Consider the following 26,930-nt stretch of genomic DNA (forward strand, 5'->3'; position numbering starts at 1 on the left):
GGTAGCGGTCTTGTCCTGGGCAGTGGGGCTGCTGGCGGCGGTCTTGTCCTGGGCAGCGGTGCTGCTGGCGGCGGGGTCCTGGGCAGCGGGGCTGGTGGCGGTCTTGTCCTGGCCAGCGGGTCTGCTGGCGGCGGTGTCCTGGGCAGCAGGGCTGGTGGCGGTCTTGTCCTGGGCAGCAGGGCTGCTGGCGGCGGTGTCTTGGGCAGCGGGCTGCTGGCGGTCTTGTCCTGGGCAGCGGTGCAGCTGGCGGTCTTGTCCGCCGTGCAGATCTTCCCAGACTTGCCAGTTTTACTGTGCCCCTTCCCCACCTGGGATGGTGGCGCAGCTGTCTTCACACCCCCAACTGTATCCCTGGGAGCGGTTTTGGTGGCTGATTTCTTTCCCCTCTCCCGCGGGGCACTGGCCAACTTTTTATGCTTTACAGGCGGGGGACTGTCCGTGCTCTGGCTCCTTGCCACACTGGCTGCCCTGCTGCCTGGTGCACTCCAGAAGCCAGTTACTACTGGCACCACTGGTCCTGCAGATGTTGTGGCTGAGGTGCTGGGTTGGGACCTCGAGAGTCGGGCCCTAGGAGACTGAAGGGGTGGGGGAGGTGAGGGAAAGAGGTCAAGGTTGGACAGGAAAAGTTTCTTAGGAACACTGGGACGGGTAGCTGGAGGGGGTTTGGGAGTGGAGGAAGAGGTAGTGGTTGTGGGAGGTGTACGTTTGGTGACTTTGGGTGAAGGTGCATGCGCTGGAGGCTGTTGTGAGGTGGATGGCATCAGGGACCGTTTGCTGGGTGGTTCTCCCTCTGCAGGGGGTGGGGTGCTGGTGTGGTGGTCCTGTGGCGGTGCCTCCTGTCCACTAGCGCCGGCGGAGGTGGTGGGCAGTTCATCGTCCAGGCTAATGTCAGGGGCCCCTTGTTGTGCCACAGTGCCCCTCCTGGTGTTCACGAGTTCCTTCAGCACCCCTACAATGGTGCCCAGGGTGGAATTGATGGATTTGAGTTCCTCCCTGAAGCCCAAATACTGTTCCTCCTTCAGCCGCTGGGCCTCCTGAAACTTGGCCAGTACTGTTGCCATTGTCTCCTGGGAATGGTGGTATGCTCCCATGATGATGGAGAGGGCCTTGTGGAGCGTGGGTTCCCTGGGCCTGTCCTCCCCCTGTCGCACAGCAGCCCTCTCAGTTCCCCTGTGTTCCTGTGCCTCTGTCCCCTGAACCGTGTGCCCACTGCCCCCAGGTCCCTGTTGTTGTTGGGGCGGTGGGTTAGCCTGGGTTCCCTGTAGTGGTGGACACACTGCTGCTTGTCGTGTCCTGGGACAGAGGTATGGGCCCGCTGGGTGGGTGCTGTGCTGGTGTTTCCAGAGGGGGGAAGCTCTGTAGTGGCTTGTGCCACTGTGAGGGGAACCGACTGTCCAGAGGTCCCAGAAGGGCAGGGCTGGTCATCTAGATCCAATTGGACAGAGCTGCTGTCATCACTGTGGGCCTCTTCTGTGGGTGGAGTGGACATATCTGGACCCTCCCGTCCGGTGACGTTGGGTAGGGGTCCTGCAGGGGTGTAAAAGCATGAAAATTGCATCTGTGTGTGCTATGGTGTGCAATGGGTGGGTGACCGTGTACCCCAGTGCTTGCATTCCTGTGTAGGCCCTTGTGTGATGATGGGTTAGGGGGGTGTATGGGTATGTGCAGTGGCTATACTTTGGTGATGGGTGTCCATGCTTTGGTGTTGCATGCAGGACTTGGGTTTGGGATTTGTGGTTTGTGATATTGGGACATGTGTAAGGAGTTTTAGTGATGGGGGTGAGGGTGGGAGTATGTTATGGCATGCAGGTTGGGTGGGGGATGAAGTAGTAAAGATTTGACTTACCGGAGTCCATTCCTCCAGCTACTCCTGCGAGGCCCTCAGGATGCAGTATGGCCAAGACTTGCTCCTCCCATGTTGTTAGTTTTGGGGGACGAGGTGGGGGTCCACCACCAGTCTTCTGAACCGCGATGTGGTGTCTTGAGACCACGGAACGCACCTTCCCCCGTAGGTCGTTCCACCTCTTCCTGATGTCATACCTAGTTCTTGGGTGCTGTCCCACTGCGTTGACCCTGTACACGATTCTTCGCCATAGCTCCATCTTCCTAGCTATGGAGGTGTGCTGCAACTGTTTATCCGAATAGCTGTGGCTCTCCCTGGATGATTTCCTCCACCATGACCCTGAGCTCCTCCTCAGAGAACCTGGGGCGTCTTTGCGGTGCCATGGGTTGGTGTGGGTGATGTGTGGGGTGGTGTGTGTTGTGATGTGTTTGGTGATATTTAGAGGTGTGTTGTGTGAGATGTGTGGATGTTATGTGATTGATGGTGTTGAGTGCCTGTGGATGCTAGATTGTAGATGGTGGTTTCTCTCTCTGGCCTTCAGTCGCAATTGTGGTCGTAGGGGTTTGTGGGTGATGTGGGTGAGTGTTTTATATTGTATTGAGTGTGTGGGAGTGGTGTGTGTATGTGTATCAGGTGTGTGTATTTCGATTTGTCCAATGTGGTTGTGTTTTGTAAATGTGTGTGTATTTTGAGCGCAGCGGTGTGTACCGCCAATGGAATACTGCGGTTGAAAGACCGCCACATGGATTCGTGGGTCGTGATAGTGTGGGCTTATTCCTGTTGGCGTGACGGTGGAGGTTTTGTTATCACCAGTTTATCACTGACCTTTGGTGTGTCGGACTTGTGTGGGTGTCTAACTTTTGGTGGATTCCGAGCTGCGGGTCGTAATAGTTGAGGTGGAATTCTGCGGCCGCGGCGGTGTGTTGGCGGTCTTCTGCACGGCAGTAAGCGGCATTTACCACCAATGTTGTAATGACCGCCATGGTCTTAGGAGGACACGATGACCCCACCACCGCAAACCTCCTGGACAACCTCACAACTCTCGGCCTCAAACAATTCGTCATTGTCCCCACCCACAGAGCCGGACACATTCTCGACCCCGTTTTCTCTGCAGGGGACAACATCCCCATCTCCCACTTCTCCAAATACTATTGGACCTATGTGAGAAAGTAGCCTCTTTCTAGCCTTGTTACCCCCACTTTGGGCCTGTTTGTGAGTGTATGTCAGGGTGTTTTCACTGTCTCACTGGGATCCTGCTAGCCAGGGCCCAGTGCTCATAGTGAAAACCCTATGTTTTCAGTATGTTTGTTATGTGTCACTGGGACCCTGCTAGTCAGGACCCCAGTGCTCATAAGTTTGTGGCCTATATGTATGTGTTCCCTGTGTGGTGCCTAACTGTCTCACTGAGGATCTGCTAACCAGAACCTCAGTGGTTATGCTCTCTCATTTCTTTCAAAATTGTCACTAACAGGCTAGTGACCAATTTTACCAATCTACATTGGCTTACTGGAACACCCTTATAATTCCCAAGTATATGGTACTGAGGAACCCAGGGTATTGGGGTTCCAGGAGATCCCTATGGGCTGCAGCATTTCTTTTGCCACCCATAGGGAGCTCTGACAATTCTTACACAGGCCTGCCACTGCAGCCTGAGTGAAATAACGTCCACGTTATTTCACAGCCGTTTTACACTGCACTTAAGTAACTTATAAGTCACCTATATGTCTAACCTTTACCTGGTAAAGGTTAGGTGCAAAGTTACTTAGTGTGAGGGCACCCTGGCATTAGCCAAGGTGCCCCCACATTGTTCAGGGCCAATTCCCCGGACTTTGTGAGTGCGGGGACACCATTACACGCGTGCACTACATATAGGTCACTACCTATATGTAGCTTCACAATGGTAACTCCGAATATGGCCATGTAACATGTCTATGATCATGGAATTGCCCCCTCTATGCCATCCTGGCATAGTTGGCACAATCCCATGATCCCAGTGGTCTGTAGCACAGACCCTGGTACTGCCAAACTGCCTTTCCTGGGGTTTCACTGCAGCTGCTGCTGCTGCCAACCCCTCAGACAGGTTTCTGCCCTCCTGGGGTCAAGCCAGGCTTGTCCCAGGATGGCAGAACAAAGGACTTCCTCTGAGAGAGGGTGTTACACCCTCTCCCTTTGGAAAATGGTGTGAAGGCAGGGGAGGAGTAGCCTCCCCCAGCCTCTGGAAATGCTTTCTTGGGCACAGATGTGCCCAATTCTGCATAAGCCAGTCTACACCGGTTCAGGGGACCCCTTAGCCCTGCTCTGGCGCGAAACTGGACAAAGGAAAGGGGAGTGACCGATCCCCTGACCTGCACCTCCCCTGGGAGGTGTCCAGAGCTCCTCCAGTGTGCTCCAGACCTCTGCCATCTTGAAAACAGAGGTGCTGCTGGCACACTGGACTGCTCTGAGTGGCCAGTGCCACCAGGTGACGTCAGAGACTCCTTCTGATAGGCTCCTTCAGGTGTTGCTAGCCTATCCTCTCTCCTAGGTAGCCAAACCCTCTTTTCTGGCTATTTAGGGTCTCTGTCTCTGGGGAAACTTTAGATAACGAATGCAAGAGCTCATCAGAGTTCCTCTGCATCTCTCTCTTCACCTTCTGCCAAGGAATCGACTGCTGACCGCGCTGGAAGCCTGCAAAACTGCAACATAATAGCAAAGACGTCTACTGCAACTCTGTAACGCTGATCCTGCCGCCTTCTCGACTGTTTTTCCTGGTGGTGCATGCTGTGGGGGTAATCTGCCTCCTCTCCGCACTAGAAGCTCTGAAGAAATCTCCCGTGGGTCGACGGAATCTTCCCCCTGCACCGGCAGGCACCAAAAAGCTGCATTACCGGTCCCTTGGGTCTCCTCTCAGCACGACGAGCCAGGTCCCTCGAATCCAGCAACTCTGTCCAAGTGACTCCCACAGTCCAGTGACTCTTCAGTCCAAGTTTGGTGGAGGTAAGTCCTTGCCTCCCCACGCCAGACTGCATTGCTGGGAACCGCGACTTTTGCAGCTACTCCGGCCCCTGTGCACTTCCGGTGGAAATCCTTTGTGCACAGCCAAGCCTGGGTCCACGGCACTCTAACCTACATTGCATGACTTTCTAAGTTGGTCTTCGGCGACGCGGGACTCCTTTGTGCAACTTCGGGTGAGCACCATTTCACGCATCCTCGTAGTGCCTGTTTCTGGCACTTCTCCGGATGCTACCTGCTGCTGAGAGGGCTCCTTGTCTTGCTCGACATCTCGTCTACCTCCTGGCGCAAATTGCGACATCCTGGTCCCTCCTGGGCCACAGCAGCGTCCAAAAACACAAACCGCATGATTTGCAGCTAGCAAGGCTTGTTGGCAGTCTTTCGGCGAGAAAACACTTCTGCACGACTCTCCACGGCGTGAGGGATCTGTCCTCTAAAGGGAAAGTCTCTAGCCCTTGTCGGTCCTGCAGAAACCTAAGCTTCTTCTGTCCAGTAGAAGCTTCTTTGCACCCACAGCTGGCATTTCCTGGGCATCTGCCCATCTCCGACTTGCTTGTGACTTTTGGACTTGGTCCCCTTGTTCCACAGGTACCCTCGACTGGAAATCCATCGTTGTTGCATTGCTGGTTTGTGTCTTTCCTGCAGAATTCCCCTATCACGACTTCTATGTCCTTTGGGGAACTTTAGTGCACTTTGCACTCACTTTTCAGGGTCTTGGGGTGGGCTATTTTTCTAACCCTCACTATTTTCTAATAGTCCCAGCGACCCTCTACAAGGTCACATAGGTTTGGGGTCCATTCGTGGTTCGCATTCCACTTTTGGAGTATATGGTTTGTGTTGCCCCTATCCCTATGTGTCCCCATTGCATCCTATTATAACTATACATTGTTTGCACTGTTTTCTAAGACTATACTGCATATTTTTGGTATTGTGTACATATATCTTGTGTATATTTCCTATCCTCTCACTGAGGGTACACTCTGAGATACTTTGGCATATTGTCATAAAAAAATAAAGTACCTTTATTTTTAGTATAACTGTATTGTGTTTTCTTATGATATTGTGCATATGACACTAAGTGGTACTGTAGTAGCTTCACACGTCTCCTAGTTCAGCCTAAGCTGCTCTGCTAAGCTACCATTATCTATCAGCCTATGCTGCTAGACACCCTATACATTAATAAGGGATAACTGGGCCTGGTGCAAGGTGCAAGTACCCCTTGGTACTCACTACAAGCCAGTCCAGCCTCCTACAACCTACCACAAGTGCATCCACTTTACCTACACAACGAACATCGCACGCCACTATGTCCCTAGCCCCCCTGGCAGATGCTGGGGCAAAGTCACGGAAGCACAACACACCAACACTCTCCACCACTCCCTCCCATCAGACGCTGGGGACGCAAATGAAGCCACTTGCAACCTACACCGTTGGCTATCAAACTGCACCGACAACATAGCCCCCCAAGGAAAACACCAGGAAATCGACAGAGCAAAACACCTAAATGGTTTACAGCAGACGTCAGGAATCCAGGGGCTCCTGCAGACGACTGGAATGGAAATGGAGGATCAGCAAATCAACCAAAGACTGCACAGCCTACAAAATTGCAGTCACCATGCACTATCAGAACATCAGAGCTACCAAAAAGCCGCCTTTCAAGCACCCCTCAACACCAGTACATACAACAGCAAAGAACTCATAGTCAAAGAGTTCACGAACCACTGGACAGATACCTCATCCACCCCTACCTTCCAAGACCTCTGCAACGACCTCAACACCTTCTTTCACCATAAAATCCAGAACATCTACGAAGGCTTCAGGCACCAACACCCGTCAGCACCGCTCACCACCATGGACCTAGCACCTCACCAGATACTGAACTCTTGGCCCCCATCACCAAAGAGGACACCCAAAGACTGATGAACTCCATCCACTCGGGAGCACCCCTGGATCCATGCCCTCATCATAGCCTCAGCCTTGCCAGTGCCACCATAGCACCGGAGCTCTGCCAAACCATCAACCGGTCCTTTGAGACTGCCACATTCCCCACAAACTGGAAGAATGCAGACATCAACCCAGTAATCAAGAAACTCACCACCGACCCTAGGGAGCTGAAGAACTACAGACCTATCTCTCTGCTCCCTTTCCCAACCAAGGTAACAGAGAAGGCCCTCTACTAGCAACTCACCGAATTCCTCGAGATACACCGTATCCTAGACCCATCCCACTCTGGATTCAGAAGCAACCACAGCACTGAAACCGCACTCTTAGAAGCCACTGATGACATAGACATCATTCTAGACCACGGAGGCACAGCCGCACTCATCGTCCTCGACCTCTCCACTGCATTTGACTCCTTCTCCCACTCCACCCTCTGCGACAGACTGCACGATGCCGGCATCCGAGATAAAGTGCTGGATTGGATCAGGTCCTTTCTCACCGGAAGAACATAGAGTGTCAGACTACCGCCATTCACGTCAGAACCCAAACACACATGCTCCGGAGTGCCCCAAGGATCTTCACTTAGCCCAATGCTTTTCAACATCTAAATGGCCCCGCTTGCCAAGATCACCAAACAGTACTGGCTAATCATAGTCTCCTACGCCGATGACACCCAGCTGATCATCTCCCTGTCCAAGGACTCTGCTCAGGCCAAGAGAAATTTCCACAATGGGATGAGGTACCAGCTGCCTCAAGCTAAACTCGGACAAAGCAGAGATCCTCGTAATCGACTACACCCCGTCTGCCTAGAATTACTCCTAGTGGCCCACCGCTCTGGGAAATGCCCCCGCAGACCATGCGAGTAACCTTGGCATCATCTTGGACTCCTCTCTATCAACGACTCGCCAAGTCAACGCCATCTCTTCATCATGCTTTCACACCTTCTGACTCCTGCGTAAGATCCTCAAGTGGATTCCCTCCAACATGAAGAAGACAATCACCCACGCACTCACAGCAAACTGGACTACAGCAACACACTCTATTTCGGACATCCCCCAACAGAGCTGAATCTCCTCCCTTCTCAGAGACCTACACTGGCTCCTACTCAACAAGCACATCACATAAAAACTCCTGATCCACACCTACCAAGCACTGCACAACATAGGAGTGGCATACCTCAACCACCGCCTCACCTTCAACGTACCCCACTACGTTCTTCCCAGCTCGCCATTGCAGCCATCCCCAAGATCCGGAAAAGCACAGCAGGAGGAAGATCCTTCTCCTACCTAGCAGCCTGGACATGGAACATCCTACCTCACAAACTCAGTCAGACCGCATCACTGAAGCAGTTCAGGAAGGACCTCAATACCTGTCTGTTCTACTGAGCAGCACGCCCACAAACAGCACCTTGAGACCCTCTGGGTGATTAGCTGCGCTCTACACATTCATGATTGAATGATTGAGGAGGCCCAGCATCTAGATGGTTACACCACCCATTTTATTCCAGCAATTAAAACACAAAAACGTGGCACTAGCAGACGTACCACTTATTTCTCAACCTCTAGCCAAATCAAGTCCCAAGGAAGATTGATTGCCGAGGCTAGTCTTCGAGTAGAGAACCTAACCACCAGCTCTGCCAATGAGTGTGAAAAGGAAATCACCCTGGTTAATGTTTATATACACCCAAGGGCCTCAGCTACGATGGATAAGTTGACTGATATTGTAACAGATCTATCGTTGAAAGGCTTCAAGGGTGACCTCCTTCTCTCAGGTGACTTCAACACATGGCTGATGAACCCAACTTCTGTAAGCGAGGTCACAGAGGCTCGAGATAGCCTGTGGATGACTCTACCCCAGGCGCTGCCAGGTGGGAGGAAATGTGATAAGAAACGTTGCGTTCTGCGGGATTCCCTGGAACTCCTTGGCCTTAGTGCACTAAATGGCTGTTTCGCCCCTGATAAGCCGCCACGTCTTTCTTTTTTAATGGCAACGAGGGCTGCTTTAATTGATTATACTTTTGTCAGCCTTCCTTACTGCATCATATATCTTCCTTCGGTGTACCTCAGTATCTCTACCTTCTCTTGCAGCAAAGGCAAAACCTTTCTTTTCCTCCATCCACTTGGCTGTTGGTGACCCACTGTTGAAATGGATGTAATTTATGGAGTTTTTTTTTAATGCAGCAAGCCAATCAGGGCCACTCAAGGAAGCTGCAGATACCAAAGAGCACAGCCTTTTCCAGTGGTGAGGCAAGCAACTATTTTGTAAAATGGGCCAAAAAGAGAGTTAGTTCATTATGGAGAGCATTAAGGAGATCTCCAATGGACACCAGAGCCTTGTCCTTTCTGAAGATGGCCAAAAGAAATCCGAAAATTGAGAAAAAGATCTACTGAGCAGCAAGTTGGAATACATTCTGGGCTAAACTACCCCGCAGCAGTAAGTCCAACAACTCTGCAAACTTTTGGCAGGCAATCAACGGCCTGGGTAGAGTCACACCTGCTGTAGCCTCCTCAAACATCTCTGAATCACACTCCAAGTACACAAGCTTTATTTGGTCAAAAAAAATCAAGCAATAAAAAAAACATTGTTTGTAAAATATATGTATATAAGAGATAAGAAAATGATAATAAATAACAATCAAGAAAGCGACACCATCCAATATTCACAATAAAACAATAAAATCTCTCAATACTTGTCCCGGAACATACAGGATTATGGGTTACAGTGAATTAAAAAAATGAGTCCGTATATGCCATGCAGCCACAAGGAACTTGCTAACTGCATGGATTAAAATGGCAGAAGTATCACTCTTTAAAATCCTAAGGGCAGTAGCAATTTGCCTAACGCCCAGCATCTGACAAACTGGGCGTTTCCACTTACATGGGGGGAAGGCACACACTGGACAGAAGAATATAAAATGTTCAACTGATTCCAGGGCAATATTACAACATAGACATAAACTGGGTACCAACAGTGACCTCCTATTACCAATAAAGGACAATAGCGGTAAACACCCATAACAAAAACGAGCAGACACACTCTTTGCCAAAATATCAGGGATGAGATCTAAAAAAGGCTCAAACTCAGGGTACCATTTAAAATCAAGGAAAACATTAGTCAATCAACCATAAGATGAGCAAAGGAGATAATCATTCCTAACATGGAACCAGTATGCTCTTTTCAAGGGCAGTATGTGAACCTTCTCTTGTGGGTTTTCCCTGTATATCCCAAGCCCTAAAATATGGAGCCTATTAAAAACATGCCTAAACCAAGGATTGGAAGTCACATTAGATCTTTTTAAAAGGTCAGAAAGGGACTCCCTATAAACAGCAAGCTTGGGAGTCGTCCAAATTCTTACCCAAAAAAGCAACGGTTTTAGGGCGATCAAATCAGAGATGCGGTTGAAACCAAGATCCAAAAAAACAGGGATTCGAGGGTTGCTACCTGGACACGCAAGTAGTGTCTAGCAAAATTATTTTCGCCCACCACTAATTTTGAAGTTTCACAGAAGCCCCACACCTCGGCACTGTAGGTAGCAACATTTTGCACTTTGGCTAAATAGATCTTTATGGCCGGAGAGACTGCTTTCTTAGCTATACTCTTATAAAATCGCAAAATGGCCCCAGATCTGTGTTGAAGAAGGGACACATTCTTATTAATCTGTTCTTCCCAAGTCAGTTTGTTAGAGATCCTCACACCCAGATAATCTATTGAACTTACTTCCCCTAACGGGGCCCCTGCCATTGTAATAGTACATCTCCTAGTTGGTCGTGGACTAAACACCATCAATTTGGTTTTACTGGCATTCAATTCCAACCCGTGGTTAGCACAGAAAGCAAATCAACTTGGTATCACTTTCCTAAAGACCATATTGATACTGAGTCAAACACAGAGAACTTCAGTATAGATGGGGATAGCCAAAGGATTTTCAATTCTCTATCATGGAAACGTGACTGGGAAAATCAAGTGGTGGCACTGGGTCTCATTTCTGCTAGTTAAGGTCAGAAACATATAGCCAAAGGGCGTAAGGAAAGAGCTCCAGGATCAGGTGGCATACCACCAGCCATCTACCAAGAGGATCCAAAGTTCTCATCCAGCCATCTACCCCCATTATTTACCACAATTCAGCAGCAGAATTGAATTCTGCCTTTGTGGCTTGGCTCGATTCTAGTTCCAATTTACAAGGATGGCGATAGGGGAGCCCCAGGGAATTATGGCTTGGTAGCCCTCATTGACAATGATGCAAAATATTTTGTAGGGGTGCTTCTGGAGGAGCTGCAGACATGGGTCAAGGTGACCAACATCATCCCCCGTAAACCAGACAGGACTCATGAAGAGTTCCGGAACCTCAGTTAATCTGCCGGCTCTTTCCCTATTATCTAACCAGGCAAGGACAAATAGTCACAGAACTTATATGGGGTTCATTGACTTTAAAACAGCGTTTGATAAAGTCAAAAGAGGGAAGCTTTGGCTAAAATTAGCCAACTTCAGGATCCCGCCTATCCATCTTAGAGCCCTGGAGCTCTTGCACAAGGACCTGTGTCCAAGTAAAAATCAGTGTTGGCTCTCAATTATCTAGATCGATTAAAACTACACAGAGCTTTAATCAGGGCTGTGTCCTCGCCCCAACCTTATTTAATCTGTTCTTATCGGACTTACCGCCAGCTCAGAATGCAATAAGTTCTCAGCCACTGTAGGAAAGTACCCTACTTTTGCCATGGTTACCCCCATTTTCTGCCTGATGTCAGTGTGTTTGACTGTGTCACTGGGATCCTGCTAACCTGGACCCCAGTGATTATGCTCTCGCTCCTATAAATGTTGTCCAAAATTGGCATACTGGTGCCCCCTTATAAGTCCCTTGTATATGGTACTTAGGTACCCAGGGCATTGGGGTACCAGGGGATCCCTATGGGCTGCAGCATTTGTTTTGCCACCCATAGGGAGCCTATGTAAAGGCTTCTGTAGGACTGTCATTGCAGCCTGCGTGAAAAGGTGCATGCACCCTTTCTCTGCCATTTACACTGCACCAGATCACTTATAAGTCACCCCTATAGCAGGCCCTTCCGCCCTGAGGGCAGAGTGAAGAGTACCTGTGTGTGAGGGCACCCCTGCACTAGCAGAGTTGACCCCATGACTTCCAGGACCATTTTCCCGGACTTTTTGTGTGCGGAGATGCCATTTTACGCGTGTACTGGACATAGGTCACTACCTATGTACAGCTACATAAAGGTAACTCCGAACATACGCATGTTTGGTATCAAACATGTTGGAATCATACCACAATGCTTTTGAAAGCATTGGTTGTATGATTCCCTGCACTCTGGGGGCTTATTAGAGGACCCCCAGTATTGCCATTACAGCCTTCTGAGGCTTTCAAGGCAGCTCCAGCTGCTGCCACCTCTCAGATAGGTTTCTGCCCTCCTTTTGCTCAATCAGCTTGAGCCCAGGAAGGCAGAACAAAGCAGTTTCTTTGGAGATGGGTGTTACACCCTCTCCCTTTGGAAATAGGTGTTAAAGGCTTGTGAGGGGTAGCCTTCCCAGCCCACTGGAAATGCTTTGAAGGGCACATTTGGTGCCCTCCTTGCATAATTCAGTCTACACCAGTTCAAGGATCCCAAGTCCCTGCTCTGGCACGAAACTGGACAAAGGAAAGGGGAGTGACCACTCCACTGTCCATCAGCACCCCAGGGGTGGTGCTCAGAGCTCCTCCACAGGGTCCCTGGGTTTTGCCATCTTGGATTCCAAGTTGGCAGGGAACTCGGGGCCATCTGAGTGGCTAAAGCCAGCAGGTGACATCAGAGCCCTCCCCTGATAGGTGCTTACCTGTTTAACTGACCAATCCCCCTTTCAGGGCTATTTAGGGTCTCTCTCTTCGGCGGTTATATCTTCAGCTCCTGCCAGCAACTGCAACTGTTTCCACATCGTGCATCCTCAGAGGGCAGCCTGTCTTCAGCCTGCACCAAAAGAATGAAGGAATCTCCCTTGGAGAAAAGTAGTCACTCCCCTGGTTCAGCAGGCCCCCACTGCAGCGACAACCAGTGGCATGCGTCCCCTTTCCTGACAAAGTGCGTGGATCCAGCATCATGGGTGGTGGACAGAAGTGGTCCTGATGGTCCTGACATCCAACTGTCCAATTTTGGTGGAGGTAAGAGCTTGCTTCCCCATGCAAGACAGTACCCCCATGCACCATGTGTTTTTGCAGTTACCAAGGCTTGTTGGCATCCTGCTACAAAGTTCTTTGTTCACCGCGTTGCTCCAGCCACCAGCACTCCTTCCTGTGATGCACCACTTCCTGTGTGGTTCTCCGGCGGTGTCGGACCCTTTGTTTTTGTGCTGCGTGGGCCTCCTTTTGCACCTTCTTTGTCCCCATGTTGTGGGACTCCTGTGCACGCTGCCTGGCCTTTTCAGGGCTCTCTGAGATGCTGGAAGCCCCCTCTGACTCCCTCTCCTGGGTAGAGCCTATCAAGTCCCTCTGGTCCCGGGCGCACCATTTTCTACAACAACCGCAATCTTTGCATGTGCCAAGGCTTGTTGGTGGAATCCAGCGATGCAAACCAGACTGCAATCATCCATCCAGCGTGGGACATCATCTGTACCAACCAGGAACACGCATCCGTCTTCTTGGGTGCAGTACTGACTGTTGTTCTTCACCAGTGGTTCTTCTTCTGCACCTTCATCCGGGTTAGCAGGGGCTCCTGTTCTCCCTGGACTCTTCAGTGCTTCTTGGAGTTGGTCCCCTTCTTCCACAGGTCTTCAGGTCCAGGAATCCATTTTTGGTGTCTTGGGTTCTTGCATAATCTTCTTTCTTGTGTTCTTGTGTGTTCTAGAAAAGTTACTGTGATTTACTCCTGTTTCCTGGGCTCTGGGGTGGGTTCTATTACTTACCTTTGGTGCTTTCTTACACTCCCAGCGCCCCTCTACACACTACACTTGCCTAGGTGGGAAACCGACTTTCGCATTCCACTTTCTTAGTATATGGTTTGTGTTCCCCCTAGGCCCATTTATAACTATTGTGATTTTCACTATTTGCACTGTTTACTAACTGTTTTTACAGATATTTCTTCATACCACTGTATATAATTTGTGTATTACTTACCTCCTAAGGGAGTATAGTCTCTATGGTATTTTTGGCATTTGTGTCACTAACATAAAGTACCTTTATTTTTGTAACACTGAATGTTTCTTTCATGTGTGTGAGTACTGTGTGACTACAGTGGTATTGCATGAGCTTTGAATGTCTCCTAGATAAGTGTTGGCTGCTCAGCTACAGCTCCCTCTAGACAGCCTGGCTTCTAGACACTGCCTACATTTCACTAGGTATAACTGGACATGGTATAAGGTGTAATTACCTTAGGTACCCACTACAACCCAGGGCAGCCTCCTACACTCACCCAAGCTGGGGGGGTTCCAGCTCTCAAATGTGTTGTATGCTGACGATTTGGTGCTAATAAGTTGCACAAAGGTTGGTCTGCAATGTCTTCTTGATGCAATGTCGGGATTACTAAATTAAGAAAGGCCTGGTAATCAACAAGAAGAACACAAAGATCCTGGGGCCATATGCACAAACACTTTTTCCCATAGACACAGAATGGGGAAAAACCTTTGCTACATCTGGCCCCTGGTTCTCAAAGGCAACCGGTCAGAGCAGCAAACGCGGTTCCTAGAAACAGAGGGGCTTGAGTCCACCACCACCTCTAAATACTTGGGTGTTTATTTCAATGAGAATTAAAACTACGTAGATCAGTTGGAAGAAATCAGAAGGAAAGGAAACACTCTGTGTGCGGGTCTCGGATCTCTTGCCACAAAGCTGGAAGACCCTATTGTGTCCCCTATCCTGCAGGTGGCTCAGGCAAAGGTTGTGCCCACACTGGCTTAGGGGAGTGAGGTACTTAAAGGGAAAGGTTGTGACTTGTTGGATAAAAGGTTACTTAAGATATACAGAGTGATGTTTCACCTTCCCTCGTATGTGTCACCTGCTCAGATCAGACTTGAAGTTGGGATCACTGAGCAAGGGGGCTTTTATTTTGCAATGTCACAAATTAAGATCTGAAACATAATCTTAGGCCTGTTCCATGTGGGATGAACTAAACTCCACACTCAGTTCTCAGGCACGATCTTACCTGCAGCAGTCTCTGAACTCCTTGAACTTACAGTCTGCCTGGGATTTACCAATTAGTCACCAGGAGTTGAAAAGGATAAAAATAGAAGCAGCAAACGGCTTTCCCTTCCTGAAGACGCGGCCTCCCTAGCCCGACTCAAACACGGCAGACTGACACTCAACTTACGATCTCCTGAACCCCGAGGTATCTCAGTGAGATACAGCCTGGGGCTCCTGCCTGTCAGCTGTTACCTGCCGGGTTGGAGGTGATGTGAAGAAGGCGGGAGCTGCCGGCTGTGCATCCTTGGGCCACAGGACATTACTCATGTGCTGTGCATGTGCCCAGCTCTACCACAGAGCCGGTGTCTGCTTCTACGAAGATGGGAGCGCTAGAGGTATGAGATCCTGTAGGGACGCAGTTTTAGGCAGTTTTGTCCTGCTTTGACACCACAGACCTCAGATTAAGCTGCATTTTGGTAAACTTTTTGCAGAGATTTGCAAAACAGGTAGCGGCAGATTCCAGTGGGCAACAGTGAGGGCCTGCGGGTTATGTGGCCTAGCCTTCAAGGCAAGAGTGGTTGATGTGGCAAGAATGGGTATATTTAGTTTTAGCCCAGTCGCCGTTACTTCGTGCTTCCAGGCCTTTTTTAACAACTTTTGCTGAACATGATTATTCTTTTATTTTTATTTTCTCTAATAATTTAAATCTGAGTTGGAAAAAGAGCGAGGGTATTTATACCAGTTTTATAATCCTGGTATTGTTCAAGGGTTTGATAGTGATCAATATAAATGTATTATAATGCACTACTGGCAGATGCACCCCACACTACTTTTTAAAAAAGGATGGTAATACTCCGACGCTGTAATATAGGGGTTGACAGACGACATTAGTGTATTTATCTCACAAACCTTTTAATACCAATTTGTATGTGTCGGCCACAGCGTGGATATATGGGATTTATTTTAATGTTGTGTTAAGTACTGCCATGCAATGATTTTAAGAAATCAAGCAATAAAGCATTTGGACTTCGCACTCTTGCATCTGGGAGGTGGTACTCTTGCATCTGGGTGGTGGTACTCTTGCATCTGGGTGGTGGTACTCTTGCATTTGGGTGGTGGTACTCTTGCATCTGGGAGGTGGTACTCTTGCATTTGGGTGGTGGTACTCTTGCATCTGGGAGGTGGTATTGTCCTACTCCATCACCTCCAACACGTCAAACTGGTGCCCCTTAAGGGCGCCCTACATGCTGCAGCAACTATCCAGGTCTGAAGGAAGATGATGACATCTCTGCCATCCTGGTGGAACACCAGTGGCTCCTGTTGCTCGCTTGTGCCATTTTCATAACTAGTGCATGACTTACAAAGACATCACAACACGAAACGCCACTGGCAACTAAAATAGGCAATCTAAGGGAAAGAGACAGCCAGGGTCAGACTGGACCATAGGAAAACAGACAATGCCTCAAAGGCTGGTCTGACAGATCAGTTTGTATGGCTGTTTTATGGCTGTTTCCAGGCCTGTTTATGGGTCAGGTTTACTGTTCATTTCCCTAACAAAATATTCAGGCAGCCTAACATACTGCACAGCTACCTCGGTTTGGAAACATAGGCCTAATCTCTGTCCCAGTCTAATCCTGACCTCCTGGACACCTGAATGAATACATGCAATAGATCATGAGCACCCTGGGCCATGTCATGATTGGAGGGGCCCAAACATATAACTGCCTTTGAGTTAATGCATGATGAACCTAGATAGAAGAAGTTGAAAACAGAGAGAAAATCTTTGCTTACTCTATCGTACTTGTTCTGTTTAAAGTTCTTGCATTAACACAGATAAATTCTGAGATATATATTTGAACTTTGTAGACCTTGTACGCTGAAAAGCTGGCACTTTACTCAGTATAATAGATCTCTCATCATCCATATCAGATGTACAATACCTCCCTATACAAGTATTTACATGATATATGGCCCCTGTGGTGTTTAGAAGTAGAAAGCATGCACTTGAACACCTCTGAGCTTTGAAGATTGCTAAAATGTCTGACATTTCTTACACTACAAAGACAGAAGAATGTGCCACCAGTACCATTTTCAATTTGCTCACAGATAGTAATGCATACTAAGTATACATTTACAAACACTAAGGGGGGTTTCAATGCCCCTAATGTATATATAGGAGGAATCATTGAGAGGGAATAATGTGCAATATTTTCATAGCAACATAGATTATTTTGACCCAAGAGGAGAAGAATGTTTTGGGGAAAAAAAGTTGATTGATAGGTTGGTAGTAGGTTTGCAAAAAGTCGTATTTTCCTAGAAAAAACTACAAAGTGCTGAGCAGAGTGTTTGAATTAGTCTCCGACACGAGGCACTAAGGCCCAGATGTGTGAGGATTGGACTCAGGGCAGCGCATTAAGTCAACATACTGCGCTGCCCTGCATCAAAGAGAAAGGGTAGAAATACGCTGTCTCTGTGGTATACGGCGCATTCCTGTCCTTTCTCCCTGCGCTGGTGCACAATGCGCTGCCTAACATGGTGCAAGGGTACCTGCGTTGCATGCAGGGTTGTTTTGGTGCAGGAAGGCGAGGCTTTCTTCTCTTTCTATGTGTGCCGCAAACTACAGAACACATAGAAAGAGGAGTAAATGAAGAGTAAATAAAGATTGAGGAGGCGTAAGAGTTTGACACATCCCCAGATTTACATGGCCTTCAAAATCTATGGGTGTTGCGTGGAAACGCCCACCGCAACACCCACAGAATGCCTCCCTGGCGTATAGTAAGGCAGTCCAGCCATTTGCTCTACCTTGCCTTGCTCCATATCTACGAGGACAATTCACAAAGTTAAATCTATAAGCAGAGATCTCTGCACATACAGAGATAGTTTTGTGCCTGAATGTAATGCTCTGCTTGGATAGACTTCACAAACAGCTGACCGAGATTTACGCCAAGCCGAAGGCCTATGTGTCCCCCCCCCTTATAGGAGGACATAGAAACGCATACAATTCAACATAAAACTGTACAATTACTACTGGACTTGTTGCAGGACAGAGACACAATATGGGAGTAGAACATGGACCTCTGCTCTAAGGGGGTCTTCTCAGTAAAGCCAGCTGGGACTGCTGGCAAAACCCTGAGTTCCTCCTGCTCTAAATAGGACTTGGAAAGGGGAGTTTTGCTGAACTGTGCATCTGCAACTTCATGGGAAAGGCACCGTCCCTCAAACGCTGAATGACTCTTAGTTACTTCTTTGTTTCCCATAATCCAGTGCTGCAAAGCAGGATACTCTATAGAACAAGGGCTCAACGAGGTGAGACTCCTTTTCAACATTACTGCAGCCACCGTGGACTTCTCTTCAAAACACTCCAAGCTGGAGAAACTGGCGACTGTAAGCACTATGATAAACGTTCTGGGGGCATCTTGGTGTCCTCGTCTTCTAGAGGAACTAGAACCCCCCACTTTTTGAAGGTGCTAGTAAACCTCTTCCTCATCCCCCACACTGCTCCCCGGCTTCCCATGAACACTCCTGTGGTCCCAGTGGTGGTTCCTGCAGGGTCTACTCTTCACTTGGACAGCCGGTTCTCCCACATAGGACGGAGCTATTTATACAACGTTTCTATTTATGGGTCAAACAGGAGTCCAAGAACCTGACCTTTGGGGAGCACATCCAGCGCTTGGTACAAACAGAGAGTAGGTCACACCTCCGCTCGCTTCACTGTGAGGTCCAGACGCAGCTCCTTTTTCTGGGACCTCAGCAGGTCCAGTGGTGCTCTGATTAGAGAACGGCGGGAAGCCTCTTTTGTCCTGCCCACTATTGAATGATTGGTGACAGGCACTGCTTCCCTCATGCCAGAGCTTCCACCGTCCAGCTATCCCACCGTTGCATCCGCTGCTGTCTGCTTTCGGGCACACCAACCCAGGCATCATTCATCAAGACGGGGCGGCCCTTCTTCCTGGGTCCAGAGAGGCCAAAGTCCTTGCAGGGCCTGCCACGCGGCAACGAAACCACCAATCCAATCCCTTACTGCCCTTTCTCACACGTAAACGAGGACCCTTACATGTGAACATGCGAATAACTGAGAGAGACTGATGACCCTTACATGCGAATAAATGAGAGAGACCGATGACCCTTACATGCGAATAACTGAGAGAGACTGATGACCCTTACATGCGAATAACTGAGAGAGACTGATGACCCTTACATGCGAATAACTGAGAGAGACGATGACCCTTACATGCGAATAACTGAGAGAGACCAATGACCTTTACATGCGAATAACTCAGAGAGACTGATGACCCTTACATGCGAATAACTGAGAGAGACTGATGACCCTTACATGCGAATAACTGAGAGAGACTGATGACCCTTACATGCGAATAACTGAGAGAGACTGATGACCCTTACATGCGAATAAATGAGAGAGACCGATGACCCTTACATGTGAATAACTGAGAGAGACCGATGACCTTTACATGCGAATAACTGAGAGAGACTGATAACCTTTACATGTGAATGACTGAGAGAGACCGATGACCTTTACATGCGAATAACTGAGAGAGACTGATAACCTTTACATGTGAATGACTGAGAGAGACCGATGACCCGTACGTGCGAATAACTGAGAAAGACCAATGACCTTTACATGCGAATAACTGAGAGAGACTGATGACCCTTACATGCGAATAACTGAGAGAGACTGATAACCTTTACATGTGAATGACTGAGAGAGACCGATGACCCGTACGTGCGAATAACTGAGAAAGACCAATGACCTTTACATGCCAATAACTGAGAGAGACTGATGACCCTTACATGCGAATAACTGAGAGACCATTACATGCGAATAACTGAGAGAGACCGATGATTCTTACATGTGAATAACTGAGAGAGATTGATGACCCTTACATGCGAATAACTGAGAGAGACTGATGACCCTTACGTGCGAATAACTGAGAGAGACCGATGACCTTTACATGCGAATAACTGAGAGAGACCGATGACCCTTACATGCGAATAATTGAGAGAGACCGATGACCCTTACATGCAAATAACTGAGAGAGGCTGATGACCCTTACATGCGAATAACTCAGAGACTGATGACCCTTATATGCGAATAACTGAGACTGATGACCCTTACATGCGAATAACTGAGAGAGACTGATCACCTTACATGCGAATAACTGAGAGAGACCGATGACCCTTACATGCGAATAACTGAGAGAGACTGATCACCTTACATGCGAATAACTGAGAGAGACCGATGACCTTTACATGCGAATAACTGAGAGAGACTGATGACCCTTACGTGCGAATAACTGAGAGAGACCGATGACCTTTACATGCGAATAACTGAGAGAGACCGATGACCCTTACATGCGAATAATTGAGAGAGACTGATGACCCTTACATGCGAATAACTGAGAGAGACTGATGACCCTTACATGCGAATAACTGAGAGACTGATGACCCTTACATGCGAATAACTGAGACTGATGACCCTTACATGCGAATAACTGAGAGAGACTGATCACCTTACATGCGAATAACTGAGAGAGACCGATGACCCTTACATGCGAATAACTGAGAGAGACTGATGACACTTACATGCAAATAACTGAGAGAGACTGATGACCCTTACATGCGAATAACTGAGAGAGACTGATCACCTTACATGCGAATAACTGAGAGAGACGGATGACCTTTACATGTGAATAACTGAGAGAGACTGATGACCCTTACATGCGAATAACTGAGAGAGACTGATGACCCTTACATGTGAATAACTAAGAAAGACTGATCACCTTACATGCGAATAACTGAGAGAGACTGATGACCCTTACATGCGAATAACTGAGAGAGACTGATGACCCTTACATGCGAATAACTGAGAGAGACCGATGACCCTTACGTGCGAATAACTGAGAGAGACCAATGACCTTTACATGCGAATAACTGAGAGAGACAGATGACCCTTTGTGTGAATAACTGAGAGAGACCAATGACCTTTACATGCGAATAACTGAGAGAGACCGATGATCCTTACGTTCGAATAACTGAGAGAGACCGATGACCCTTACGTGCGAATAACTGATAGAGACCAATGACCTTTACATGCGAATAACTGAGAGAGACAGATGACCCTTACGTGCGAATAACTGAGAGAGACCAATGACCTTTACATGCGAATAACTAAGAGAGACAGATGACCCTTACATGCGAATAACTGAGAGACCCTTACATGCGAATAACTGAGAGAGACCGATGACCCTTACATGCAAATAACTGAGAGAGACTGATGACCCTTACATGCGAATAAGTGAGAGAGACTGATGACCCTTACATGCGAATAACTGAGAGAGACTGATGACCCTTACATGCGAATAACTGAGAGACTGATGACCCTTACATGCGAATAACTGAGACTGATGACCCTTACATGCGAATAACTGAGAGAGACTGATCACCTTACATGCGAATAACTGAGAGAGACCGATGACCCTTACATGCGAATAACTGAGAGAGACTGATGACACTTACATGCAAATAACTGAGAGAGACTGATGACCCTTACATGCGAATAACTGAGAGAGACTGATCACCTTACATGCGAATAACTGAGAGAGACGGATGACCTTTACATGTGAATAACTGAGAGAGACTGATGACCCTTACATGCGAATAACTGAGAGAGACTGATGACCCTTACATGTGAATAACTAAGAGAGACTGATCACCTTACATGCGAATAACTGAGAGAGACTGATGACCCTTACATGCGAATAACTGAGAGAGACTGATGACCCTTACATGCGAATAACTGAGAGAGACCGATGACCCTTACGTGCGAATAACTGAGAGAGACCAATGACCTTTACATGCGAATAACTGAGAGAGACAGATGACCCTTTGTGTGAATAACTGAGAGAGACCAATGACCTTTACATGCGAATAACTGAGAGAGACCGATGATCCTTACGTTCGAATAACTGAGAGAGACCGATGACCCTTACGTGCGAATAACTGATAGAGACCAATGACCTTTACATGCGAATAACTGAGAGAGACAGATGACCCTTACGTGCGAATAACTGAGAGAGACCAATGACCTTTACATGCGAATAACTAAGAGAGACAGATGACCCTTACATGCGAATAACTGAGAGACCCTTACATGCGAATAACTGAGAGAGACCGATGACCCTTACATGCAAATAACTGAGAGAGACTGATGACCCTTACATGCGAATAAGTGAGAGAGACTGATGACCCTTACATGCGAATAACTGAGAGACTGATGACCCGTACATGCGAATAACTGAGAGAGACTGATGACCTTTACATGCGAATAATTGAAAGAGACTGATGACCCTTACATGCGAATAACTGAGAGAGACCGATGACCTTTACATGCGAATAACTGACAGAGACTGATGACCCTTACATGCAAATAACTGAGAGAGACTGATGACCCTTACATGCAAATAACTGAGAGAGACTGATGACACTTACATGCGAATAACTGAGAGAGACTGATGACACTTACATGCGAATAACTGTGAGAGGCTGATGACCCTTACATGCGAATAACTGAGAGAGACTGATGACCCTTACATGCGAATAACTGAGAGAGACCGATGACCTTTACATGCGAATAACTGACAGAGACTGATGACCCTTACATGCAAATAACTGAGAGAGACTGATGACCCTTACATGCAAATAACTGAGAGAGACTGATGACACTTACATGTGAATAAATGAGAGAGACTGATGACACTTACATGCGAATAACTGTGAGAGGCTGATGACCTTTACATGTGAATAACTGAGACACACAAAGACACTCATGGATGCTGTTCAATGCAACCATGTTTATTATTTTGCAAACTAATTTGCAAAGTTAAATGTTTTGCTGCATTGTTTCATTTTTCTGCTGTAGGGCTTTATTCCCTATGGTGTTGTGAATATCTATCCTTTTCTCTGCAGAACTCAAAGAGAACTCCCATGGAAAACATAAGCCATCTCCAAGTGACTGAATTTATTCTCCTAGGATTTCCTTATCAGCCTCAAACCAAGATTGCAATATTTTTGGGAATTCTAACTGTTTACCTGCTTGCCATCACTGCAAACACTATTTTCATTATAGTCACTCTGACTGATGTTCATCTTCACTCACCGATGTACTTCTTTCTCTGCAATCTGTCCTTCTTGGATCTCTGCTACTCTTCCGTCAACACCCCCACAATCCTGGAAGGGCTCCTTGTTCGGATCAGCACCATCAGCTTCTCCCGATGCGTTACTCAAATGTACTTGGGTCTCTCCTTGGCACAAACTGAATGTTTCCTCCTGGCAGTGATGGCTTGGGACCGCTACGTCGCCATCTGCAAACCCTTCCATTATCAGCAGATTATGAATAATCAGGTCTGTGTCAGAATTGCCATCATGACGTGGGCTGGTGGGTTCATTTACTCTCTGGCGTCCTTGGTTGTCCTTCCATCGACACACTTCTGTGGACGTAACGTCATTGACCACACATTCTGTGAGCCGGAAGCCATCTCCCAACTGGTCTGCATAGAGAGCAGGTTTCTAGCTCCTGCTTTGGCAATTGTCAGCCTCGTGTCGCCACTTTCCTTCATTCTCTTCACCTACTTCCGTGTCATCTTCACCATTGTGCGAATGCCAACAGCGGACAGGAAGCGAAGGGCGTTTGCGACCTGCGGGTCCCACCTCCTGGTCGTCACTCTCTTTTATGGGACAGCCATGGGGATGTACCTCTCGCCCAAGTCAAGCCACAACTCCAAGAAGGGAAAATCAATGTCTGTTTTCTACTGCCTAGTGGTTCCGGCACTTAATCCTCTCATCTACACGCTGCGGAACAAGGATGTGAAGGGGGCACTGAGGAGAACTTACAACAGGAACAATTCCTGCCAACAATTCACATAACGATTCCGTTTAGGCCGGGACCCATTTGTCTTCAATTGTCCACCGATCTCACTTGAGGTTTCAATATGCTCGATATGCTGCTCTTGAAAGCAGATGGAAAAGTAAGAGTGTGTCTTATGATGTAGGGGGTCAGTTGTGGGCAGAAATTGAACTTTTTAACAAATATAAATGGTTTTTTTAGGCATTTGTTATGTAAACTACTGACACATATCAACAGTTTATTAATACTTTATAGAAAACTCACTCACTCTTATCTTCATTTTGATGTCACCGCTGACAGTTAAAGGGCAAGATGTTCAAATTATGCAGTTTACAAAGTCTCTGGTGGGGTGACTTCCAGGACAGGATGGAATGGACACAAAGTATGAATATAGGAGTAGCAGCAATATTGTCAGCTGTTTAGCATATTTTAAAAGATCCACAATACCAGCATGTGAACTACATCCAAATAAAGATCACAGATATATTTAGTTGCATGACACATATGGGGAACATAAATCACAATGCACCAATCTTTTGACAGAAATATGGAAAACACAAATAATCGATTTTACATATTTTACCAGTAAGCTACAAAAACCTTAAAAATAAAATGTTGTGGACCAGACTGTCACATAAAAAGGAAAGTATATTGCAATATCTATATGGCCAGCAATAAAGGAATAAAGGAAATTAATTTAAAATATTAAACGCTAAAATAAATATAATTATAATATAAATAAATAAAAAAAAACATTTAAAATAATATATATATATGTCTATATATATTTAAAAAATAAAACAATATGTAAACAACTAAAGATAAATAAAAATGCCTAATAACCATAAAACAATTAATATATACATAACAAAAAGATGCTTCAAATTATATAAACAAATAAAATACAATTAATACACAAACAACAACATTCAAATAGAAAGAAACAACTGATAAAGTATTTATTTTGATTAATCATTCTTAAAATTGTATAAAATAAAAAAATAATAAATTAGAAATGAACTATCCTAACAGAACAGTAGTAGGGGACATTTTAGACTTTGAAGAGTCAAATGTTTTTTATTTTGCTGTTTTATAGCTCACACCTGGTCCAAAGGCATCAGAGTGCTTTACATGAGAAGCAGATTACATTATACAAGATTGGATTTAAAAGCATTTTTTTTCGGAAATGGAAATTTAAATCAAGAATTACAGGATGTTAAGCTGATACCGGGACTTAAACCTGGTTCCCAGTTACAATATTGGCAGCTCTGACTATTAGACAACATTTCCTCCCACTTACCATTCCCACAACTACAAGAGCAAAAGCAAGAAAAGTGTTGAACTTGGGAGGAATTAGAGTTACTATTCCCACTTCAATTTGAGCATCAGTAGGTATAGTGTTGGCATTTGGAGAGGCAAATTAACTATTTCCACTCCAAAATAAGCAAAAGCAAGAAAAGTGTTGGGCTTTGGAAAGGTTAAATGTACCATTGCCTGTGGGATCAGAGAACAGTAGAGAAAATGTGGGACTTTAGAGGGGTTAAACGTACGAATGCCTCTCCTAAATAAGCAAAAGTAGAGAAAGTATTCGACTTTGGAAGGGTTAGATTTACTATTCCTCATCCAAGGTAAAAAGTTGGGAAAGTGGTGCACTATTAAGGCGACAGATTTACTAATCTAACACCAACACTTAAATAAATAAATAAATAAATATAAAACAAATAATATAAGCTCTCTCTATATATGTAAATGTGTGTATATACATATAGATATTGATATAGATAGATATAGAGATATATTTAATTTTAGGAAAATAAATGTTCTAAAGAAAATAGAAAATATAACATTTACACAATAATTGAGAAAATGCACTTCCCTCACTCCCTACCATTTAAATAATTAAAAATAAAAATGAAAAATTAACATCACATTAATTATTAAAGAAAACAATCACAATGTGAATAACTAATAACTATTATACACTTCTTGTACACAACTTTATAATTAGACTGATTAACTAATTCCCAGTCATTAAAAGCTATAAATAATTGAGATAACAATTTGTCCATTAAATAATTTCCAACCAAAGTATAAAGGTCAACATTAAAATGTACAAACCATGTTAAAGGATTAGACTTAAATATTGTTATAATACTAATATCTTAGAATGATACAGTGATCAATATTTACTAAATTATAACAATATATTTTTATAACTGCATTATGTGAAATGGCATTCTATGCAACAATATTGTAATCAATGATATTACATACCTAAAAATTAATTAGTATTATTAACCTTCTGTACTCTGTTCGACAATATTTCTGAGTTGAAGATATTTTGCATGTATTTGTCTTGTATCATAACATTGTTTCCTCAATACCTTAGTAATTCACTGTGTGTGTAAGTCAAATGTATTTTCGCACTGTATGATCAGTAATATCATATATCAGTTATGTCGGTCATCCATAAGAAGTTTTGGTGTTATGGCCCCAACATACTGGTACTTGGATTTAACTTTATTTGATCGAGATGTCCTATGCTATCTGGTCATTGAATGTTTCCATACCAAGCATAAAGCCATTTTTTCTTCTATGAGCTCCTATACTGTTTAAGTACCACCAGTAATTGATACAAGGAGCTGCATGTTTGATGGTGTGTTTGTGATTAATGCATATGCCACTTTGTTTGGTCTCAATTTACCTATCAAAGTGTTCTCTCAATCTATAAACCCCTAGATATTGACAACAAACCATGTGAACCATGAAATATTCAAGTAATTGGATAGAATAACGTCAGGTCTAAAACATTGGTTCTTTTGGGCATCTTTCAGTTATTTTAAAATGGTCACTTTGGTGCATACTCCATACTCTGCAGCCACAATCAACACCCTACCTGTAGGAAAGTACCATCTTGCCTGGCATGTTACCCCCATATTTCACTGTATATATGTTGTTTTAGTTGTATGTGTCACTGGCACCCTGCCAGCCAGGGCCCCAGTGCTCATAAGTGTGCCTGAATGTGTTACCTGTGTAGTGACTAACTGTCTCACTGAGGCTCTGCTATCCAGAACCTCAGTGGTTATGCTCTCTCATTTCTTTCCAAATTGTCACTAACAGGCTAGTGACCAATTTCACCA

The 26,930-nt window shown here is 46.1% G+C and overlaps 1 protein-coding gene across 1 annotated transcript; it reads left to right on the forward strand.

The window, feature by feature from the left end:
• Positions 1–8,476: 8,476 nt before the first annotated feature.
• On the forward strand, positions 8,477–23,810 carry LOC138296943 (putative olfactory receptor 2B8). Its single transcript, XM_069236462.1, has 3 exons — positions 8,477–8,581; positions 18,135–18,254; positions 22,854–23,810. Exons 1-3 carry the CDS (start codon positions 8,477–8,479, stop codon positions 23,808–23,810), a joined length of 1,182 nt encoding a protein of 393 aa, XP_069092563.1.
• Positions 23,811–26,930: the final 3,120 nt, after the last annotated feature.

This window comes from Pleurodeles waltl, chromosome 5, assembly GCF_031143425.1.
Source record: "Pleurodeles waltl isolate 20211129_DDA chromosome 5, aPleWal1.hap1.20221129, whole genome shotgun sequence".
Classification (NCBI taxonomy): Eukaryota; Metazoa; Chordata; class Amphibia; order Caudata; family Salamandridae; genus Pleurodeles; species Pleurodeles waltl.

Bases quoted from the DNA above. Each gene is read 5' to 3' on its own strand.
- LOC138296943 (XM_069236462.1), top strand. From the start codon at position 8,477: ATGGATAAGTTGACTGATATTGTAACAGATCTATCGTTGAAAGGCTTC. The intron at 8,582-18,134 runs GTAAGCGAGGTC...CCCATAATCCAG, and splicing joins GGCTGATGAACCCAACTTCT to TGCTGCAAAGCAGGATACTC. The intron at 18,255-22,853 runs GTAAGCACTATG...TTTTCTCTGCAG, and splicing joins AGCTGGAGAAACTGGCGACT to AACTCAAAGAGAACTCCCAT.